This window comes from Bufo bufo, chromosome 3, assembly GCF_905171765.1.
Source record: "Bufo bufo chromosome 3, aBufBuf1.1, whole genome shotgun sequence".
NCBI classification, from domain to species: domain Eukaryota; kingdom Metazoa; phylum Chordata; class Amphibia; order Anura; family Bufonidae; genus Bufo; species Bufo bufo.
In genome coordinates, this window is record NC_053391.1 from 556,165,730 (window position 1) to 556,187,173 (window position 21,444).

General features: G+C 43.8%; 1 protein-coding gene across 2 annotated transcripts in view; it reads left to right on the forward strand.

Moving 5' to 3' along the window:
- Nucleotides 1-5,349: 5,349 nt before the first annotated feature.
- TEX49 (testis expressed 49) overlaps nucleotides 5,350-21,444 on the forward strand; it is a 29,372-nt gene continuing 13,277 nt past the window's right edge. The window contains exons 1-3 of one of the 2 annotated variants that reach the window (XM_040425504.1): nucleotides 5,350-5,463; nucleotides 9,786-9,884; nucleotides 20,812-20,956. In XM_040425504.1, coding sequence (XP_040281438.1) covers nucleotides 5,385-5,463; nucleotides 9,786-9,884; nucleotides 20,812-20,956 — 323 coding nt within the window. In that variant the 5' untranslated portion in view covers nucleotides 5,350-5,384. The remainder of the gene's footprint in view (nucleotides 5,464-9,785; nucleotides 9,885-20,811; nucleotides 20,957-21,444) is intronic. The other variant, XM_040425505.1, reaches the window with a different exon arrangement.

Consider the following 21,444-nt stretch of genomic DNA (forward strand, 5'->3'; position numbering starts at 1 on the left):
CGTCCAGGAGCAGGAGAGGTAAGTGTTTTTTATTTTATAAAACATGAGGCTGCTGGGGGCATAATGGGGGCTGAGAGGCATAATGGCTGATAATGGGGGCTGAGAGGCGTAATGGGGGCTGATGCATAATGGCTGATAATGGGGGCTGAGAGGCATAATGGGGGCTGAGAGGCATAATGGCTGATATGGGGGCTGATTAGAGGCATCGGGCTCTTATCAGAGATCTGATTGGGGGTCATTTACATTGGGGTCTGATTTGAGGTCTTATTAACATTGGGGGTCTGATTGGGGCTGTCAGCTGAGGTCTGATTAACATTGGGGGGTCTGATTGGTGGTCTGACCTGAGGTGTAATGAAAAATATTTTTTTATTATTGTCCTCCTCTAAAACCTAGGTGCGTCTTATGGGCCGGTGTGTCTTATAGGGCGAAAAATACGGTAAGTCTTTTTGATCACCTTTTGTAACATGTTTTGTGGAAGTGAATTGGGTAAAAATGGCAATTGTGTCAGTTTTAATTTTTTTATGGGTTCCTCTTGCGGTAAATTTGATATGATAATTTTATTCTGTGGGTTGATACGGTTATGGCGATACCAAATGTATTTAGTTATTTCTATATTTTACAACTTTTTCAGCATGGTCACTTTTGTGTTAAAAATAAATTACATTTTGCATCGCCATATACTAAAGTCCATAACTTTTTTTAATTTTTTCATCAATGTAGCTTTGTGGAGGCTTGTTTTTTGCAGAACGGGCTGCAATTTTTTTGGGTATAATTTTGGGGTACATAAGTCTTTTTGATCACTTGTTATTTTTTTTTTTTGTGGAGGTTAGGTGACAAAGACAGCAGTTCCTATTATAAGATTCATGTGAGGTTTCAGCCGATCGCTGCTTGAGTAATAGGAAGGTGCTTTGGTTTAGTAGGATTGGATGTATAAATAATATGTTGGTTTGTATCCCAAATTTTTGTATCTACCAATAAATGCACCGATAAATGTATTTCTGCCAGTAAATATTTTGTATCCAGAAAAAAGAAAGATTTAGATACTTTGTATGTGATCCTGGCTCTTTCGATCTGTGTATCGTTACATTACCCGTCCTGTAGATGCTGGATGGATCGGGAGTTGTCAGCAGAGATGTGTGCTGGTATTCTCCGCTATGCTCACCAGCTCTTGACGTGGCGTCCCACGTGAGCGGGAGCATCGGCGGTATCTTGTCCTCTGAATGGATGCGGGGGTGCCGGGCTGTGCGCTTTTTTGATGCGCTCAGTTATATCGGATCGAATGTCCAGTCCTTTGTAGGATTGTTAGGATTGCTTAAAAATAGAAAATATATATATTACTACAGGGAATACCAAACGCGTTTCGAAGCGCAATGCTTCTTCCTCAGTGGCCTGCAGTATAAGGATGTGGTATAGCTTTTATAGGGAAATTGCATCACTTTAGGGGAGGCATTCCCAAAAATCTGGAGTGATAATAAAAACATTGTCAACATATATGCATATAGATGCAGGTATTAGATTGCTTAAAGGTTGTAGAACGTATATGGACAAGTTATATATTTGTAATGTCTAATATGATTTCTTTTTTGTGATGGTTATACTGGCTATTTTTATTCTGTAACTGTATATGGATGTCCAGAATTCATATTAATGTATGTAAAAAGATCTTTATATTAATATTATAGCCAGTGTAGTAAAGTGCGTTTTGAGTGCAGTTTTGATGTGGTATGTGGTGCAGAAAAATGTTATATTAAGGCCTCATGGACACGGCCGCATTTTTATTTATTTTTTGGTCCGCATCCGAGCCGCAGTTTTGGCGGCTCGGATGCGAACCCATTCACTTCAATGGGGCTGCAAAAGATGCGGACAGCACTCCGTGTGCTGTCCGCATCCGCTGCTCTGTTCCATGGTCTTGCGGACAAGAATAGGCAGTTATATTAAAGGCTGTCCGTGCCGTTCTGCAAATTGCAGAACGCACACGGACGCCATCCGTGTTTTGCGGATCCGCAGTTTGCGGACCGCAAAACATACAACGGTCGTGTGCATATGAGGCCTAACTGGTGTGAATGTGATAAATGTGATAATTGAATACTACACTCCACTATCTTCACATCCCCTTCCAGTTATACACTAGGAAGAAAGCATTAATATACACGCAAAACATCAATCAGAAAGAAAATATGGATCAACACACATTTAATGAAATACATACTATATATCACATGACAATGGGGAGAAAATGGTGCATCTAACCATTTCTCAATATTACATTTGATTAACTTAGATTTCACTAAAAATAAACCGCACAACACAGTATAACACACATCACTACTACAAGACCCTGTAGTATTCAATTATCACATTCACACCAGTAAATATAAAATATTTCTGCACCATATTATTTTTGATTCTACTACAACAAACACTGCAAAAGTAAAACCGCACCAAGAAACCCACAGCACAATATAAAATACAACACTATTATAAAAACCTGTAGTATTCAATTATTACATTTATCACATTCACACCAGTTAATATAAAATTTATCGGTGCATTTATTGGTAGATACAAAAATTTGGGATACAAACCAACATATTATTTATACATCCAATCCTACTAAACCAAAGCACCTTCCTATTACTCAAGCAGCGATCGGCTGAAACCTCACCTGAATCTTATAATAGGATTATTAATTATACCAATATAGGAGGACTTTACTATTCAACACTAGTCAATTAAGGATCAATATGAATTAATACCTACAATCAGATGTCATGTTATTCCGACCATTTCACACCCTTCGATTTGAGAGCTACAGCGCCATCTACTGAACATAAGTAAAAAGACCATTATCCCATAGTATCAGCGGAAGGGAAATTCCCATGAAGTGGATTCTTTATGAAATGACTTTTTCTACAAATCAATAATTCATCTATTTTTTAATATTTTTTTTTTATCTTTTTACTTTTTTTTTCATTTTACTATTAAGGAAATAGGTCTTCAAATTTTTTCATACCAATTATAATTGTACCTTTTGATGATATGCGCATGGCACCTTTTTTAGCAGCTTGAAAAATTTATTTATATTGTATTAAGACATATCTCTATTGTCATATACAATTCTAGTTTGTACTACGGTATATACACCGTTATCATCACATACAGCCAGGGATATCAGAGTGCCCCCCACATCATTATCAATTATTGCCAATTCTGTTTTGCGACATTGGGGTAAATCGCGGGGAGAGCACCGAACCATAGTTTCACAAATTGGTGCAGCCACTGACCCACCGACACAAAAACAGAAATTCTGTCATTGTTTTTTACATTATTTTGTTATGGCGTTAACTGCGCGGGATTAGTAACATGATATTTTTAAAGATCAGGTCATTACGGATACCAATTATGTGTAGTTTTGTTTATGTGACTGAAATAAACGGATATGAGAAAAAACAATTTTTATTTTATTTTTATTATAATTTTTAGTTTTTTTTTACACTTTTTTTTATTAAGACCCATCTGGATCTTGAAGATCCAGTGGGCCTGATGGCTATACAGTGCATTGCAATAGTCATCTATTGCATTGCACTGTATAGTCAGTGCTACAATTACACTGAGGCCTCATGCACACGGCCGTTCTGTGCATTGGGGACCGCAATTTGCAGTCCCCAATGCACGGGCAACGTCTGTGCGGCGGCCGGGACGGATCGAGACCTATTCAACTTGAATTGGTCCGTGATCTATCCGCACCGCAAAAAAATAGAACATGTTCTATTTTTTTGCGATGCGGATGCACAGACAGAAACACCATGTAAGCACCAATGGCAGGCGGGGACGGGCCTCCCTAGCATCGCGGGTGACACTAGGGAAGCTCGTCCCCGTCTGCTATTGGCTGCTCCCCACCCCCGACACCGGATGTTTTTATCCGTGTGCAGGGAGAAGCAGCAGCGGTGGTGCCAGGACCAGGAGCGGCGCCGGGAGCGGGGTAAGTATATTACCGGTGAGGGGCCCGGCACATGTTGGGGGGATTTTGAGAAATTGTATAATCCCTTTAAGCCACGCTTCCTTATCACTGCCGCAGACTCCCATTATTGTGGAAGCATGCCCCTCAATGTACGTCTAATTACTTGGCACCCTGGCATCACATGCCATTTCCTGGAGAAAGAAGCGCTCCATGGGAAGCCTGGGAGTTATGGCCGCTCTTCCAGAAGGACTGGCCATAGACCCTACAGGGAAAATGTCCAGGGGGCTGCCCGAGCCCTCCCCGTGGCTGCCGGCCAGGAACATAATGATCTGATGCTCTCAGCTTTAAGTAATGCTAGGAGCATCAGATACAGCAGCCGCAGGTTTCCTCCCAAACTCAACTGCATCGCCATCCCCAGGACAGTGATATAGTTGAATACTGAGGCAAGGGCGGCAGTATTTTGTACTGCACTGTGGTGTTTGGTTCTGCTGGGGCGGTATTATGTGCTGTGTTAAGGTTTTTTTCTCCAGGGCCACTATAAGTTCCCAGTCCACCCCTGCCAAGGGGTCTCCCATTTTTCCCGGACCTTCTGAGAGTCGAAATGTGTGTGACTGAAATGTGATCCTAACTGTATATAAAATCCACTGTCCTGCCCGTACGTTGCCAACAGTCCCTGCAAATTTGGGCTGCCACTGCCCAAATGGTTTGGGGCTTTCTAAAGGGAAGGGCAGATTTGTCCAAAGTTAGTAAGTCCGCATCCCCCCATTAAATCTTGAGGGTATGGTCACACGGCAGAAATCCACCGCAGAAAACTGACTTTTTGACAGTGTAATCCCCGATCAAAATGCCAACCGCTTCCGATCGACTACCATGTGCACACGGCGATGGCGGTGTTTTTATCCGCCACGGATTTGCCGTCCATTGTACTTCATCATCATTGACGTCAATAGGGAGCGGCTAACGATGGAGTTTTTGTGCATGTTTTTGGCAGTGTTTCTGCTGCTCGCCCGGCAGACCAGACTGCTGATCTACCAGTTTTTTTTTACCTGGCCGATTTTTGTGGTGTGAACATATCCTGGGGATTTTAATGCGGATTTCCCACTGTGGCATTTTCTCAGGATTTTGCAAAATCTGCTGGGAAAAAAAAAAGCACAGCATTTCCATCTTGTGTGATTTTTCCCTTATGTGGTTGCGTTTTTTGTTTTACCATGATGGCATTGATAAAGCACACACTGTGAGGAGGACAATTTGCCGAGGGAGCTCCGCTCGGCCTGATGCCAGACTATACTTCTAGCTACAGCCATGAGCAGGCGCCACATCCTATGGACTGCTCCTCGGTCTCCATGGTTACGGCTCTTTCCCGCGTCTGCGCGCCTCCCGTGCTCACCATGGCAACCGGCGACGCGTCCTTGTTGCTCTCGGCATGGCGTTCTTCGGAATCACGGGCCTCGGTTATCAGGCTCCTCTGCGGGCCGCCCAGATCCCCAGAGATGAGATCGCAGGTGAGAGGCACACGGTCCTCATAGTAGTAACTCATAACTTGTGCGGATCCATCTGCATGTCAGTGCTGTTTTGTCACCTGTTGTGCTGGCGTCCAATGTGAGATCAGATCATAGCTGATCATTATCACACCTGCTGGGTATTAATCTGATCACTATTAACCCTTCAGGCCTTGTTCACACTGCAGCAGGAAAGGCTTCTAAAGAAACCAGTGGATTTAAAGGGAGCCAGTCAATAGGAAATTCACTGATAAACCAGGCTCAATGCTTTGTAGGGCTGGCTCAGCTGTATGTAATGATACCTTTCCTTTGCTTCATTTTGGAGAAAAAGTAATTTTTTATCTTTATAAAAATGAGCAGTTAAGTGCACTGAGGGCGGGGCCAAGCCACTCTGTGCATCCTTGCTCCTCCAGATTCCTCTTCCAGACCTTACCTCTCTTTTTTGATTCACAGGACCAGGAGAGATGACTGTAAGGGTTCATTCACACGTCCGCAATTTCGTTCCGCATTTTGCGGAACGGAATTGCAGACCCATTCATTCCTATGGGGCAGCACAATGTGCTGCCCGGACACAGAATTGCGGACCCGCACTTCCAGGTCCGCAATTCCGTTCCCGAAAAAAATAGAACATGTCCTATTCTTGTCCGCACAAGAATAGGCATATTCTATAGTGCCGGCAATGTGCGGTCCGCAAAATGCGGAACGCACATTGCCGGTGTCCGTGTTTTGCGGATCCGCAAAAAACGTTGCGGACGTGTGAATGGAGTCTTAGGGAACCTTGCCCTGTCAATCAAGAAGGAGAGGGAGGGGCCAGCAGAGGACCAATGGGTGTATAGAATGTCAGTGCACTTAACTGCTCATTTGCATATGGATTAATCGCTGGAGAGATAGGCAAACATGGCATGTTTCAAACAGCAGAGACCCGCAGCTAATTACAGTAATGCCAATTGTGGTAATTAAAGCGAACCTGTCACCATGATTTTGCGCACAGAGCTGGGGACATGGGCTGCTAGATGGCCACTAGAACATCTGCAGTACCCAGGTCCCACAGCTCTCTGCGCTTTTATCGTGTTTAAAAAACGTTTTGATCAATATGCAAATTAGCTGATATGTGTCCTGTGTCCGGAGATGAGTCCAGCGTCAAGGAGCCCAGCACCGCCCCGCGTCCTCCGAATCTCCTCCTTGCCGGCTGACGTCACAGAGCTGGAGCGCCGAAATCTCGCGATGCGCGAGCTAGCGCATGCGCAGTGTCGGCATCATGTTCATTCCCTGTGCTGGCATCAGCACAGGGAACGAACTACGCATGCGCTAGCTCGCGCATCGCGAGATTTCGGCGCTCCAGCTCTGTGACGTCAGCCGGCAAGGAGGAGATTTGGAGGACGCGGGGCGGTGCTGGGCTCCTTGACGCTTGACTCATCTCCGGATACAGGACTCATATCAGCTAATTTGCATATCACTCAAAACGTTTTTTAAACACAATAAAAGCGCAGAGAGCTATGGGACCTGGGTACTGCAGATGTGCTAGTGGCCATCTAGCAGCCAATGTCCCCAGCTCTGTGCGCAAAATCATGGTGACAGGTTCGCTTTAAAACCTTTAGATGCCGTGATCAATTGAGATCACAGCATTTAAGGCTCCATTCACACGTCCGTACTGTGTTTTACGGATCCGCAAAACACGGACACCGGCAATGTGCTTTCCGCATTTTGTGGACCACACATCGCCGGCACTAATAGAATATGCCTATTCTTGTATGCAATTGCAATTTTTTTCGGAAACAGAAATGCAGACCCGGAAGTGCGGGTCCACATTTCCGGAGCCGTGCCGCACATCGTGCGGCCCCATAGAAATGAATGGGTCCGCAATTTGCGGAACTAAATTACGGACGTGTGAATGGGGCCTAAGGGTGAAAACCCTGAAGCTCACGCTTCCAGGCTTCTTACCTGCATCCTCTGAAGCCTCAGCCTAGCTGAAGAGACTGAGGGCATTCATGCTGCAATTCTTATTTTGGCCATTAGGTGGCAGGCCAACATAAGAAATGAGCAATCCTGAGCAATAACTGGATTTTAAAAATCCATGATTGTTCAAAATAAAAACATTTTGGGGATTTTGTAGGCTCAAATATGAGCTTCAAAATCATTACAAAAAAGTAAAATAAAAACTTATATAAAAAAATATATATATATAGATTTTAAATCACCCGCCTTTCCATATAATAAAAAAATAAATACATAAATAACATTGCTTCTCTTACCCCAAAAAATTTCATAAAATGTGATCAAAAAGTCACACACACTCCAGAATGGTATCACTAAAAACCACATATTGTCCCGCAAAAAATGTGCCCCCACACAACTCAGTAGATATAACTATAAAAAAGTTATCGGGGGTCAGAATATGGTGAAAACATGTTTTTTTTTCAAGTTTACATTTAGTTTTACTATTTAGACATAAAAAAAACTATACATATGGAGTATCTTTGTAATCGTATTGACCCAGAGAATGAAGGGCATGGGTCAGTTTTGCCGCAAACGCAACGCCATGGGAACAAAACCCTTAAAATGGTGGAGGAATTGTTTTTTTTTTCAATTCCATCCCCTTTGGAATTTTTTTTACCGCTTCCCACTACATTGTATTTTTATGTCATAGTAAATGGTGGCATTAGAAAGTACAACTTATCCCCCAAAAATAAGCCCTCATACGGCTTTGTGAACGGAAAAATGAAAAAGTTATGTCTCAAGGAAGATAAGGAAGAAAAATGAAAAAACCTCCGTAATCCCAAGGGTTAGGCTACATGCACACAAACGTATTTTGTTTCCGTGTCCGTTCAGTTTTTTTTGCGGATAGAATGCAGACCCATTCATTTGAATGGGTCCGCAAAAAATGCGGACAGCACACCGTGTGCTATCCACATCAGTATGTCCGTTCCGTAGCCCCGCAAAACAAAATAGAACATGTCCTATTCTTGTCCGTTTTAGGCATTGTTACAATGGATCCGGGAAATACAGATGTCATCCGTTTTTTTTTGCGGATTCGCAATTTGCGGTCCGCAAAACACAATACGGTCATGTGCATGTAGCCTTAAATGTACATTTTCTCCATAATGAAGCAATAGATCACTAAGTGCAAGGTATCATTACATTCAGCTGAGTTAACCCTACAAGGTTACCTCGTTCATCAGTGAATGTCCTGATATGCAGCTTGTGAATACATTCTAAGGCCTCATGCACACGGCCGTTGGGTGGCCCGCAAACGGCGGGTCGGCAATCCACGGCCACTGGCCGTGTGCATCACGGATGCGGACCCATTCACTTAAAATGGGTCCGCAATTCTGGAGATGTGGAAAGGAGTCACGGAATGGAACACCGGAAGCACTACGTAGTGCTTCCGTGGTGTTTCTTTCCGTTGTTCCGCACTGCAAATAAATATGACATGTCATATTTTTTTGCGGTGCGGACAGACCACGGATGTTGCCCGTGCATTGGGGTCCGCAATTGCGGTCCCCAATGCACGGAACGGCCGCACAATGGCCGTGTGCATGAGGCCTTATGGATAGACTTAGGATACATTCACATGAGTTGTTTGTAAGTGCATCTTTGGACTTTGGGTGGAAAAAATGAATCCACAGTGCATATAAGGCTACTTTCACACCTGCACTTTTTCCTTTCCGCCACTGAGATCTGACAGAGGGTCTCAAAACCGGAGGAAAAAGCTTCAGTTTTGTCTCCATTCACTGTCAATGGGGACAAAACGGAACAGACCGGAGCGCAGCGCACCAGAATGCATTCCGTTCCGGTTTGTTGCAGTCTGTGACTGGACACAAAACTGCGGCAAACTGCGGTTTTGTGTCCGGCTCGCGAAACTAAATAGGCCGGATCCGGTACTAGAAACAATATAAGTCAATGGTGCCGGATCCAATTTTTTCGGACAGGAAAAAAACAGATCCAGCGCCCATTGACTTACGATAGTGTTAGTGCCGGATCTGGTTTGTTCACTGTTCACAAACGGAACGGATGCAGCCGGTTCTATTAAATCAAACTGACGCGTATCCTCTGGCGGATCTCAAAACTGGAAAGGAAATCGCATATGCGAAATTTGCCTTATATGTGGTTGTCTGCATTATTACCGCCCTGTGTGGATGTACCTTTACATGTCTTTTTTTAACCCAAAACTGCCTTATGTGAAGAACGCCCTCTGGATTCATAGAGGATAGGGTTATCAAAAATACCTGCGCATGTGAATTCTGTGCCCTGATAACGGGCTCCGTTCTGTAAATGTAACCTGTGGTTCTACCGTTTATATTGATAGCTTACCATTGATTTTGTAGGAGAAAATGGATCCAGACTTCCTCCTCTTGTTCCCGCTTCTCCGTATATCAGTTATGGGAAGTATCAAGATATAGTAAGACGTCACCAACGCCTAAGAAGTAAGTATTTAATGAGAGGTGCGGCAGGTGGCTGGGGAGGATGTCACCTAGAGGTGGCTGTCCACAAGGGCACACTGGGAAAAGGTGAATCCAAGGCGGACCCTCCGATCTCTGCTGCGGGTCACCATTCAATGGGGCTAATCCGGGTGTGACCTCATGGTGTCATGGTTTCCGTGCCAACAATGGACATGTTCATTCTATGATCTACGGCACAGATTTCCTTTAAAACCAATGGGAGGCTAATATTAACCCCTTAGTGATCAGCCTGTTTTGGGCCTTACTGACCAAGCGTTTTTCTTCCTTTTTTCATCGTCGCGTTCCAAGAGCTATAACTTTTTTTATTTTTCCGTCTATGTAGCTTTACTAGGGCTTGTTTTTTGCGGGACAAGTTGTAGTTTTTAATGGCGCCATTTTGGGGTAAACATAACTTTCTGATTAACTTTTATTAACTCTTTCTGGGAGAGAGATGGGAAAAACAGCAATACTGCCACTGCGTTTTTACGTTATAAATTTCACGGCGTCCATTTTTCGGTATAAATAACCTAATATCTTCTCTGGGTCAGTACAATTACAGTGATACCAAATACATATAGTTTTTTTTTACATTTTACTACTTTTTTGCAATAAAATTTTAAAGAAAAAATGTTTTTGCATTGCTGCTTCCCAAGACCCATAACTTTTTTATTTTCATTTCTATGGAGTTGTATGAGGGCTTGATTTTTGCAGGACGACTTATATTTTTAATTGGTTTCATTTTGGAGTAAATGGCGCATTTTGATCGCTTGTTATTACGTTTTTTCATGGCAACTAAGAATAAATTAGCAATTCTGTCTTTTTTTTTTTTTTTTTACGGCGTTCACTGTATGGGATAATTTACATTATATTTATGTAGTCCAGGTCGTTATGGACGCGGCAATACCAAATATATGGGGAAGATTATTTGTTTTTGCAATTTTTTTCATTGAAAAGCGTATTTTCAATGGAAAAAAAAGCGTATAACTATTCCTATAGTGCATTGCATTTTAATGGCAATGCTATTCTAACATTGACCAGCAGGCTGCGCCAGAGAGGCGCAGCCTGCTGGAAATTACTGAAGGCTGGTCTGGGGCCTACATCAGACCCCAGGTAGCCTTCACACGCATCGGCACTCCGCAATCACATTTGCGGGGTGCGATGGGAGACAGAGGGAGTCCGCTCCCTCTGTCAACACTTTGTATGCGGCGGGCGCCATAGTCCGCGGCATGTAAAGTGTTAAACAGCCCAGATCGGCACTACTGCCAGTCCGGGCTGTTAGAGCAGGGCCACGGCTCTCATGTGAGAGCCGCTTAGACTGGGCCGCCGTAAAAAAGCGGCGGCCCAGTCTAAGGCCCCTTAGTGACCGCCATAAAAACACGTATGGGTGGTCACTAAGAGGTCAAAGGGGTTTTCTGGGTGTACAATATTGATGACCTAGCCTCAAGATCTGTTTGTTTTCTGACCCCCCCATAAGCTATCTGAAGAAGCTGCGCCACTCCGATCATGTTCACTGGTCATTGGTGAATGGGCTTTGGCTGCAATACCAAGCACAGCTGTTATACACTCACCTAAAGAATTATTAGGAACACCTGTTCTATTTCTCATTAATGCAATTATCTAGTCAACCAATCACATGGCAGTTACTTCAATGCATTTAGGGGGGAGGTCCTGGTCAAGACAATCTCCTGAACTCCAAACTGAATGTCAGAATGGGAAAGAAAGGTGATTTAAGCAATTTTGAGCGTGGCATGGTTGTTGGTGCCAGACGGGCCGGTCTGAGTATTTCACAACCTGCTCAGTTACTGGGATTTTCACGCACAACCATTTCTAGGGTTTACAAAGAATGGTGTGAAAAGGGAAAAACATCCAGTATGCGGCAGTCCTGTGGGCAAAAATGCCTTGTGGATGCTAGAGGTCAGAGGAGAATGGGCCGACTGATTCAAGCTGATAGAAGAGCAACGTTGACTGAAATAACCACTCGTTACAACCGAGGTATGCAGCAAAGCATTTGTGAAGCCACAACACGCACAACCTTGAGGCGGATGGGCTAGAACCGCAGAAGACCCCACCGGGTACCACTCATCTCCACTACAAATAGGAAAAAGAGGCTACAATTTGCACGAGCTCACCAAAATTGGACTGTTGAAGACAGGAAAAATGTTGCCTGGTCTGAGTCTCGATTTCTGTTGAGACATTCAAATGGTAGAGTCCGAATTTGGTGTAAACAGAATGAGAACATGTATCCATCCTCTGATGGCTACTTCCAGCAGGATAATGCACCATGTCACAAAGCTCGAATCATTTCAAATTGGTTTCTTGAACATGACAATGAGCTCACTGTACTAAAATGGCCCCCACATTCACCAGATCTCAACCCAATAGAGCATCTTTGGGATGTGGTGGAACAGGAGCTTCGTGCCCTGGATGTGAATCCCTCAAATCTCCATCAACTGCAAGATGCTATCCTGTCAATATGGGCCAACATTTCTAAAGAATGCTATCAGCACCTTGTTGAATCAATGCCACGTAGAATTAAGGCAGTTCTGAAGGCAAAAGGGGGTCCAACACCGTATTAGTATGGTGTTCCTAATAATTCTTTAGGTGAGTGTATAATGCATGGGCCTCTTCATACAGCTGATGTTTAGATATTGATGACCTGTCCTGAGTAGAGTGTATGCAATATATCGATCGGCTCTGTGGAAAATAGAGTGGCAGTGCGTGTGTCCCAGGGAAGGTGTCCCATGTAGATAAAAGGAAAAAAGGACCGGTGTTCTATAAAATTTCCCTACACATAAAATTTCCTTACCCTCGTCACTTCTGGTTGCACTGGATATGAGGTTACCAGCTTTGGAAAGAGGTGTGCCGGGGTAGGGACATTTCATAGCAGAGTTGTAGAGAAGCAATGCACTTGCGCCGTACTTCTCAGCAGAACACCGGCCGACACTGCGCATGCGCCGGGAGCCTCAGCAGCGTTACAGGGTAGTGAATTTTTTTTTTATAGAACACCGGCACTCGCTGTTAGTATATAATCTTGTTGTGATTTATTGTCACGTTCCAGTGACGCGTTTCGGCATACAATCTGCCTTTATCAAACTGTTTGATAAAGGCAGATTGTATGCCGAAACGCGTCACTGGAATGTGACAATAAATCACAACAAGATTATATACTAACAGCGAGTGCCGGTCCTTTTTTTCTTCTGTTCTGAATAGAGGTCATCAATATTGAACAATGGTAAAACTTCTTTAAGTCGTTGCCCTAATAGAGTTATCTTCCCAACTCCCTACTAGGGCTCATGCACACGAGCGTATGTATTTTGCAGTCCGCCAAAAATATGGATGACGTCCGTGTGACATCCGTATTGTGGATCCATTGCAACAATGCCTATCTGTGTCCGCAAAATGGACAAGAATAAGACATGCTCTATCTTTTTTGCGGAACAGCCATGCGGACATAGAGAAACGGAATGCACACTGAGTAATTTCAGTTTTTTTTGGCGGACCCATTGAAGTCAATGGTTCCTCATACGGGACGCAAAAAAATGGAACAGACATGGAAAAAGAAATACGTTAATGTGCATGAAAGGGATTTTCCAGCCTGTAGATATATTAGTGACCTAGCTTTGGATGAGGATCAGTGGGGATACGTTAACTGAAGTGAATGGCGGCTGAGCTGCAGTACACCCGCACACCTACTACACAGTGGACAGAGCCTTCAGCTTCCAGCTCCATCCACTGTTTTGTTCCCGACGCCGGAGGCTGCTTAGAACAGCTGATCAGTGGGGGTGCCCCACCATTCTGATATTGATGACCTATCCTGAGGCTAGGTCTTCAATATCTACAGACTGAAAGACCCTTAATGGGGAGGTCTGCCTTTGTTATATTGATGATCTATCCACAGGATAGGTCATCAATATCAGATCTGCGGGGGGCCCAACCACCGGCACCCCCACTGATCAGCTGAATGCAGTGCTCGTATGAGTGCTGTTCTCTTCTCTGTTTACCTGCTACCCATCGACATTGCAGCGGCGATCAGGTGTAATTTTACAGCTTCTCTGTCCCAATTGAATAGGATGCAGTCATCTCATTGAAGTGAATGGCATGGCGGAGTTGTAATTACACCTGCTCACCACTGCAATGTCGACAGGTAGCAGGTAAACAGAGAACACAGCGCTCTTCAAACAGATGATCGGCGGAAGTGCCGGCAGTCGGACCCCCGCCGATCTGATATTGATATCTTATTCTAAGGACAGGTCATCAATATAACAAAAGTGGACAACCCCTTTAAAGCATGCACCCTGGGCATATTACATTTTAACTAGTGCCAGTGTAAATAGACAGTTTCTGCTGCCGCAGGTGCCATTGTGACTGTCACATTTTTCTGCATCATTGACCAAAGGACACTTGTTAAAACTGTTTTATAGATTAATATTAAGGCTGTCATACCCATTACCCAAAAGAAGGTGTATGCAGCCTGCATTCAGTGAGGTTAGGGAGAAGCTACTTTTCTACAGTGAACTTAAGATCAGAGCGGGAAGGGAACGAGTCAGTGACTGCGTTTTGTGCAGAACGCATTATTGTGATTGGGAATACAATCTGGGGAGCCCAGGGCCACCAGAAAAAAATCATTCTTGGGGCCTAGTGTACAGCTACAGTGGGATGCGAAAGTTTGGGCAACCTTGTTAATCGTCATGGTTTTCCCGTGTAAATCGTTGGTTGTTACGATAAAAAATGTCAGTTAAATATATCATATAGGAGACACACACAGTGATATCTGAGAAGTGAAATTAAGTTTATTGGATTTACAGAAAGTGTGCTATAATTGTTTAAACAAAATTAGGCAGGTGCATAAATTTTGGCACCACAAAAAAGAAAAGAAATCAATATTTAGTAGATCCTCCTTTTGCAGAAATTACAGCCTCTAAATGCTTCCTGTAGGTTCCAATGAGAGTCTGGATTCTGGTTGTAGGTATCTTGGACCATTCCTCTTTACATAACATCTTTAGTTCATTCAGGTTTGATGGCTTCCGAGCATGGACAGCTCTCTTTAAGTCACACCACAGATTTTCAATTATATTCAGGTCTGAGGACTGAGATGGCCATTCCAGAACGTTGTACTTGTTCCACTGCATAAATGCCTTAGTGGATTTTGAGCAGTGTTTAGGGTCGTTGTCTTGTTGAAAGATCCAGCCCCGGCGCAGCTTCAGCTTTGTCACTGATTCCTGGACATTGGTCTCCAGAATCTGCTGATACTGAGTGGAATCCATGTGTCCCTCAACTTTGACAAGATTCCCAGTCCCTGCACTGGCCACACAGCCCCACAGCATGATGGAACCACCACCATATTTTACTGTAGGTAGCAGGTGTTTTTCTTGGAATGCTGTGTTCTTTTTCCTCCATGCATAACGCCCCTTGTTATGGCCAAATAACTCAATTTTAGTTTCATCAGTCCACAGCACCTTATTCCAAAATGAAGCTGGCTTGTCCAAATGTGCTTTAGCTCACCTCAAGCGGCACTTTTTGTGCTGTGGGCGGAGAAAAGGCTTCCTCTGCATCACTCTCGCATACAGCATCTCCTTGTGTAAAGTGCGCCGAATGGTTGAACGATGCACAGTGACTCCATCTGCAGCAAGATGATGTTGTAGGTCTTTGGTGCTGGTCTGTGGGTTGACTCTGACTGTTCTTACCATTCGTCGCTTCGGTCTATCCGAGATTTTTCTTGGTCTGCCACTTCGAGCCTTAACTTGAACTGAGCCTGTGGTCTTCCATTTCCTCAATATGTTCCTAACTGTGGAAACAGACAGCTGAAATCTCTGAGACGGCTTTCTGTATCCTTCCCCTAAACCATGATGGTGAACAATCTTTGTCTTCAGGTCATTTGAGAGTTGTTTTGAGACCCCCATGTTGCTACTCTTCAGAGAAAATTAAAAGAGGAGGGAAACTTACAATTGACCCCCTTAAATACTCTTTCTCATAATTAGATTCACCTGTGTATGTAGGTCAGGGGTCACTGAGCTTACCAAGCCAATTTGAGTTCCAATAATTAGTTCTAAAGGTTTTGGAATCAATAAAATGACAACAGTGCCCAAATTTATGCACCTGCCTAATTTTGTTTAAACAATTATAGCATACTTTCTGTAAATCTAATAAACTTCATTTCACTTCTCAAATATCACTGTGTGTCTCCTATATGATATATTTAAGGCTACATTCACACGTCAGTATTTTTCTATATCCCGATTTTTGGTCCGTTTTTTGCAGATCCGTTGTTCCTGAAAATGTTTCCGTATGTCATCCGTTTTTTGCGGATCCGCAAAAAACGGAAACATGTATAAATTTCAAATGGAGAATACAAATGTGATAGCACTCTGCAACCAGCACTCTGCCCTGCCTCCATGCTGGATGAGACATTGGTGTACATTTTGGCCAAAGCGTAATAAGCCACTCACCACGTCAAGGTTGCCTCCATTTGAGTGGTCCCTAACGCTAGTTCCCACCTGTTCATGGGCCATGACAGCCACACAAAATCCAGGGAATGCAGGTCAGCGTGCACGCCAAGCACACTCTGCTTTTAACCCCATCTCGTGCCATTACAGCTTTCATTGGATCCAGGGATGCAAGTACCAACATGCACGCTGAGCCCACCATATACCTCTCCTGGAGCCAAATGACCACTGGTAGGTTCTATATATGCAGACTCAGTTTTATACTGACTTTAAAACCAGCCTCCAGGACAGATTGACTGGTCAGGTGTGCAATGACTCCAAGGAGATCGCCATGCCTCCAATACATACTACAAAGAAAAAATTTGGGGATTTGGGTCAGCACAACCTGTATATAGGTGCAGACCACTATGGCGAAATACATATACAAACGGAGAATACAAATGTGATCGCACTCTATATCCAGCATTCTGCCCTGCCTCCATGATGGGTGAGACATTGGTGTACATTTTGGCCAAAGCGTAATAAGCCACTCACCACGTCAAGGTTGCCTCCATTTGAGTGGTCCCTAACGCTAGTTCCCACCTGTTCATGGGCCATGACAGCCACACAAAATCCAGGGAATGCAGGTCAGCGTGCACGCCAAGCACACTCTGCTTTTAATGCAGGGCAGAATGCTGGATATAGAGTGCGATCACATTTGTATTCTCCGTTTGTATATGTATTTCGCCATAGTGGTCTGCACCTATATACAGGTTGTGCTGACTCAATTCCCCAAAATTTTTTTCTTTGTAGTATGTATTGGAGGCGTGGTGATCTCCTTTGAGTCATGCACACCTGACCAGTCAATCTGTCCTGGAGGCTGGTTTTAAAGTCAGTATAAAACTGAGTCAGCTTATATAGAACCTACCAGTGGTCATTTGGCTCCAGGAGAAGTATATGGTGGGCTCAGCGTGCATGTTGGTACTTGCATCCCTGGATCCGATGAAAGCTGTAATGGCACGGCACGGGACGGGGTTAAAAGCAGAGTGTGCTTGGCGTGCACGCTGACCTGCATTCCCTGGATTTTGTGTGGCTGTCATGGCCCATGAACAGGTGGGAACTAGCGTTAGGGACCACTCAAATGGAGGCAACCTTGACGTGGTGAGTGGCTTATTACGCTTTGGCCAAAATGTACACCAATGCCTCATCCAGCATGGAGGCAGGGCAGAATGCTGGATATAGAGTGCGATCACATTTGTATTCTCCGTTTGTATATGTATTTCGCCATAGTGGTCTGCAGCTATATACAGGTTGTGCTGACTCAATTCCCCAAATTTTTTTTCTTTGTAGTATGTATAAATTTCAATAAGCAAATAAAGTTGTTTGGATTTCTTTGAAAAAAAATTGAAAAAAAAAAGTGAATAAAAGTTTATAAAATAAAAATTAAATTTCCAGGAACGGAATCCGCATAAAACGGATAACATACGAATGTCTTCCGTTTTTTGCGGATCCATTGACTTTGTATTGAACCAGGATCCGATTTTTGCGGAAAAGAATAGGACAAGTTTTATATTTTTTCGGACATGCGGAACGGAACAACGGAAACGGACAGCACACATTGTGCTGTCCGATTTTTTTTCCAGGACCCATTGAAAATGCATGGGTACAGAACTGGTCCAGATCTGTTCCGCATAAAACGGAACAGATCAGGAAAGAAAAAACGGACGTGTGAATGGACCCTAACTGACATTTTTTATCGTAACAACCAACGATTTATACAGGAAAATCATGACGATTAACAAGGTTGCCCAAACTTTCGCATCCCACTGTACATGCAAATACTAACTGCTGACATAGTGGGAGGCATCAGCCGGACGCTCAAGATTATGGGGTCCCTGCAGCGACTTCGGGAAAACAAGTCATGGAGGACACTGTCTGGCCTGCCTCTGTACCTAGAAGTCATCTCAGCCGCCCGATGCGTCTGTAATAATTAACCGGATAGTTTGCTAAATAATCTACCCAGGTTTTTTTTAAGAACATAGGCTGGTTGAGGTCTTGTATGCTGCCTGTCTATATGTAGTGCAGTCAGTCTACACTGCCTTGTGTCACTTGTGCAGAGGGTGGGTGGACTTTATAGTTATTGTTAAATTCCATTCTAAAAAGACCCCTATATATTGATTTTATTAGATCAAGTCTGTTAAAGGCTACATTCATACAACTATTTTTAAAGGCTGTTTTTCTAATGGATGCTTTTTAAAACATGGCCATTAAAAATGTCCCCCTTCAATCATATGGGGGCCATCGATTTGTGAAAATGGCCAAAATTGGACATGTTGTAATTTTTGACATGTTGCCATTTTTCACAGGCTATTAAGAAAATTGTCAAGTGAATAGGCCAATAGGCCCCAATGGCTCGGAAAACGGCTGTGTGACGGCCGTCATGTCGTGTGAATGTAGCCTGAGGCTGGGTTCACACTTGAGCGTTTTACAGCGCGTTCAAACGCGCTGTAAAACGCTCAACACATGAAAACCAATGCTTCCCTATGGCCCTGGTTCTCACTTGAGCGTTTTACAGCGCTGAAAAACGCGCTGTAAAACGCCCTACGCTCAAACAAGTACTTGAGCTTCTTTGGGGCGTTTTGACGCGCGTTTGTGGCCATAGGACATTGCAGTCAATCACACAAACGCGCGTCAAACGCGCGTTTACTATTGCAAAAAACGCGCGTTTACTATTGCAAAAAACGCGCGTCAAAAACGCGCGTTAAACGCGCATATCAAAGACGCTCAGGTCTGAACCCAGCCTTAGTGTACATAGGCGCTTGAGCTCCTGTCAGCTTCTCCCAGCTATACTGGTGACAGCTTAACATGGTCAGTGGACTATAGTGCAAATCTATCAGTCATTTCAACACTAAAGTTTTCTGCTATTTGACATGTTCAGTGGAGGGGGCATTATAACTACTGAGGGTATTGTACTTAGTGGGAGAACAATAGGGATCATTATAACTACTAGGGGCACTATAGGTGCCATTATATCTACTGGTGGTACTAAAAGGGGCATTATAACTACTGGGGGTATTGTACTTACTGGGAGAACAATAGGGGGCATTATATCTACTGGTGGTACTAAAAGGGGCATTATAACTACTGGGGGTATTGTACTTACTGGGAGAACAATAGGGGGCATTATATCTACTGGTGGTACTAGAGGGGGCATTATAACTACTAGTGGCACTATAGGGGGCAATATATCTACTGGTGGTACTAGAGGGGGCATTATGACTACTAGTGGCACTATAGGGGGCAGTATATCTACTGGTGATGATACTAGAGCAGGTATTATATCTACTGGTGGCACTAGAGGGGGCATTGTATCTACTAGTGGTACTACAGCAGGCATTATATCTACTGCTGGTACTAGAGGGGGCATTATATCTATTAGTGGCACTATAAGGGGCATTATATCTACTAGTGGTACTAGAGGGGTATTATATCTATTAGTGGCACTATATGGGGCAGTGTATCTACTAGTGGTACTAGAGTTTTCATTATAACCACTGGGATGACTATAGGGGGTACTATCACTGCTGGGGGCACTACAAGGCAATCTGGATTTTCAGCCATCAAAATATTGAAGTTAGTCTACTTTTACACTCGCGTTTTGGGTTTCCGTTTGTAAGATCTGTACAGGGCTCTCACAAGCGGTCCAAAACGGATCAGTTTGCATTCTAATGCATTCTGAATGGAAAAGGATCCGCTCAGAATGCATCAGTTTGCCTCCGTTCAGTCACCATTCCGCTTTGGAGACGGACACCAAAACACTGTTTGCAGCGTTTTGATGCCCGTCTGATGAAACTGAGCCAAGCTGATCCGTCCTGGCACACAATGTAAGTCAATGGGGACGGATCCGTTTTCACTGACACAATCTGGCACAATAGAAAACGGATCCGTCCTCCATTGACTTTCAATGGTGTTCAAGACGGATACATCTTGGCTATGTTACAGATAATACAAACGGATCCGTCCTGAACGGATGCGGAAGGTTGTATTATCCGAATGGATCCATCCATGACGCATCCGCACAGAACGCGAGTGTGAAAGTAGCCTAATACAGAACCCACTTTACAGATTCCCTGGGTGACTGCATGCATATGGCTGTCACTAACTATAATCCAGATTTTGAAAGACTAGCAGAAAATATGCAGCGCCAAGTCTCTCACTGGACTCCATTATTATTTGGGACCGTTTCCTATTGGTTATATGGCTTCTACAATCTATCACGTCCAGGCTCGCGACCATCTCTCAGCACTGAATGTGGCTCTCAAGGTAAGAAAGGTTGGGGACCACTGATGTAGACACTTTTGTCTTGCACAGGTGTCTGTATCTTTGTAAGGACAGATTGTGTCTTCAGCTCACATCCTAGTTAGTTTGTGTCACTACTCTTGTAATTAGAGTGTTACTGTATTATAAGAAAATAAAATTTTATGTTTCAGCCCCCAAACAAACTCAGAGAATGCCACTGACCGCCACTCAACAGTATGGCTGGTGGCTGCCGCAAGACCCCAAGGAAAAACCTGAAAATGTTTATCCTTGGATACAGAGCACCCAATACCCCATGATCAACAGTCCTATGACAAGGTAAGTCACGGTTTGTCCTGTCATAAAGATAGAGAAAAAAGAAAATAAATAGTCCTTATATGTGTGAAAGATCTCTGATCGGAAATGTCACCCATGGTGGGTAGGGCAAGTTGTCAATCATCTGTTCCAGTGCCAATGTTGTCTGTCATAACAGGTGCCACCCAGTGATGTCAGTCGTCTTATCTTCCAAGTATCTTTCTCAAATCAACTGGAATGGAGCAGCGACTTAACACTGTTCTGCTGAGGCATTCATTCCCTGAACTTTATTTACTCAGTGGTGGACGACCTGACATGTCGTGGAGCTTGAAATGCAGCTCTGACTTCATGAAAGGGTCACACATCACATTCAGGCTGGTCAGATGGTAGGCACACACACACCTGGGCATGTATGACTGCTTTACACAGCTTTATTTTTCTCCAAAAAACAGATTTTTAGAGATTTATTTTTTTCTTGTTTTTGGTAAAATACATATAGCGAGGACATAGAC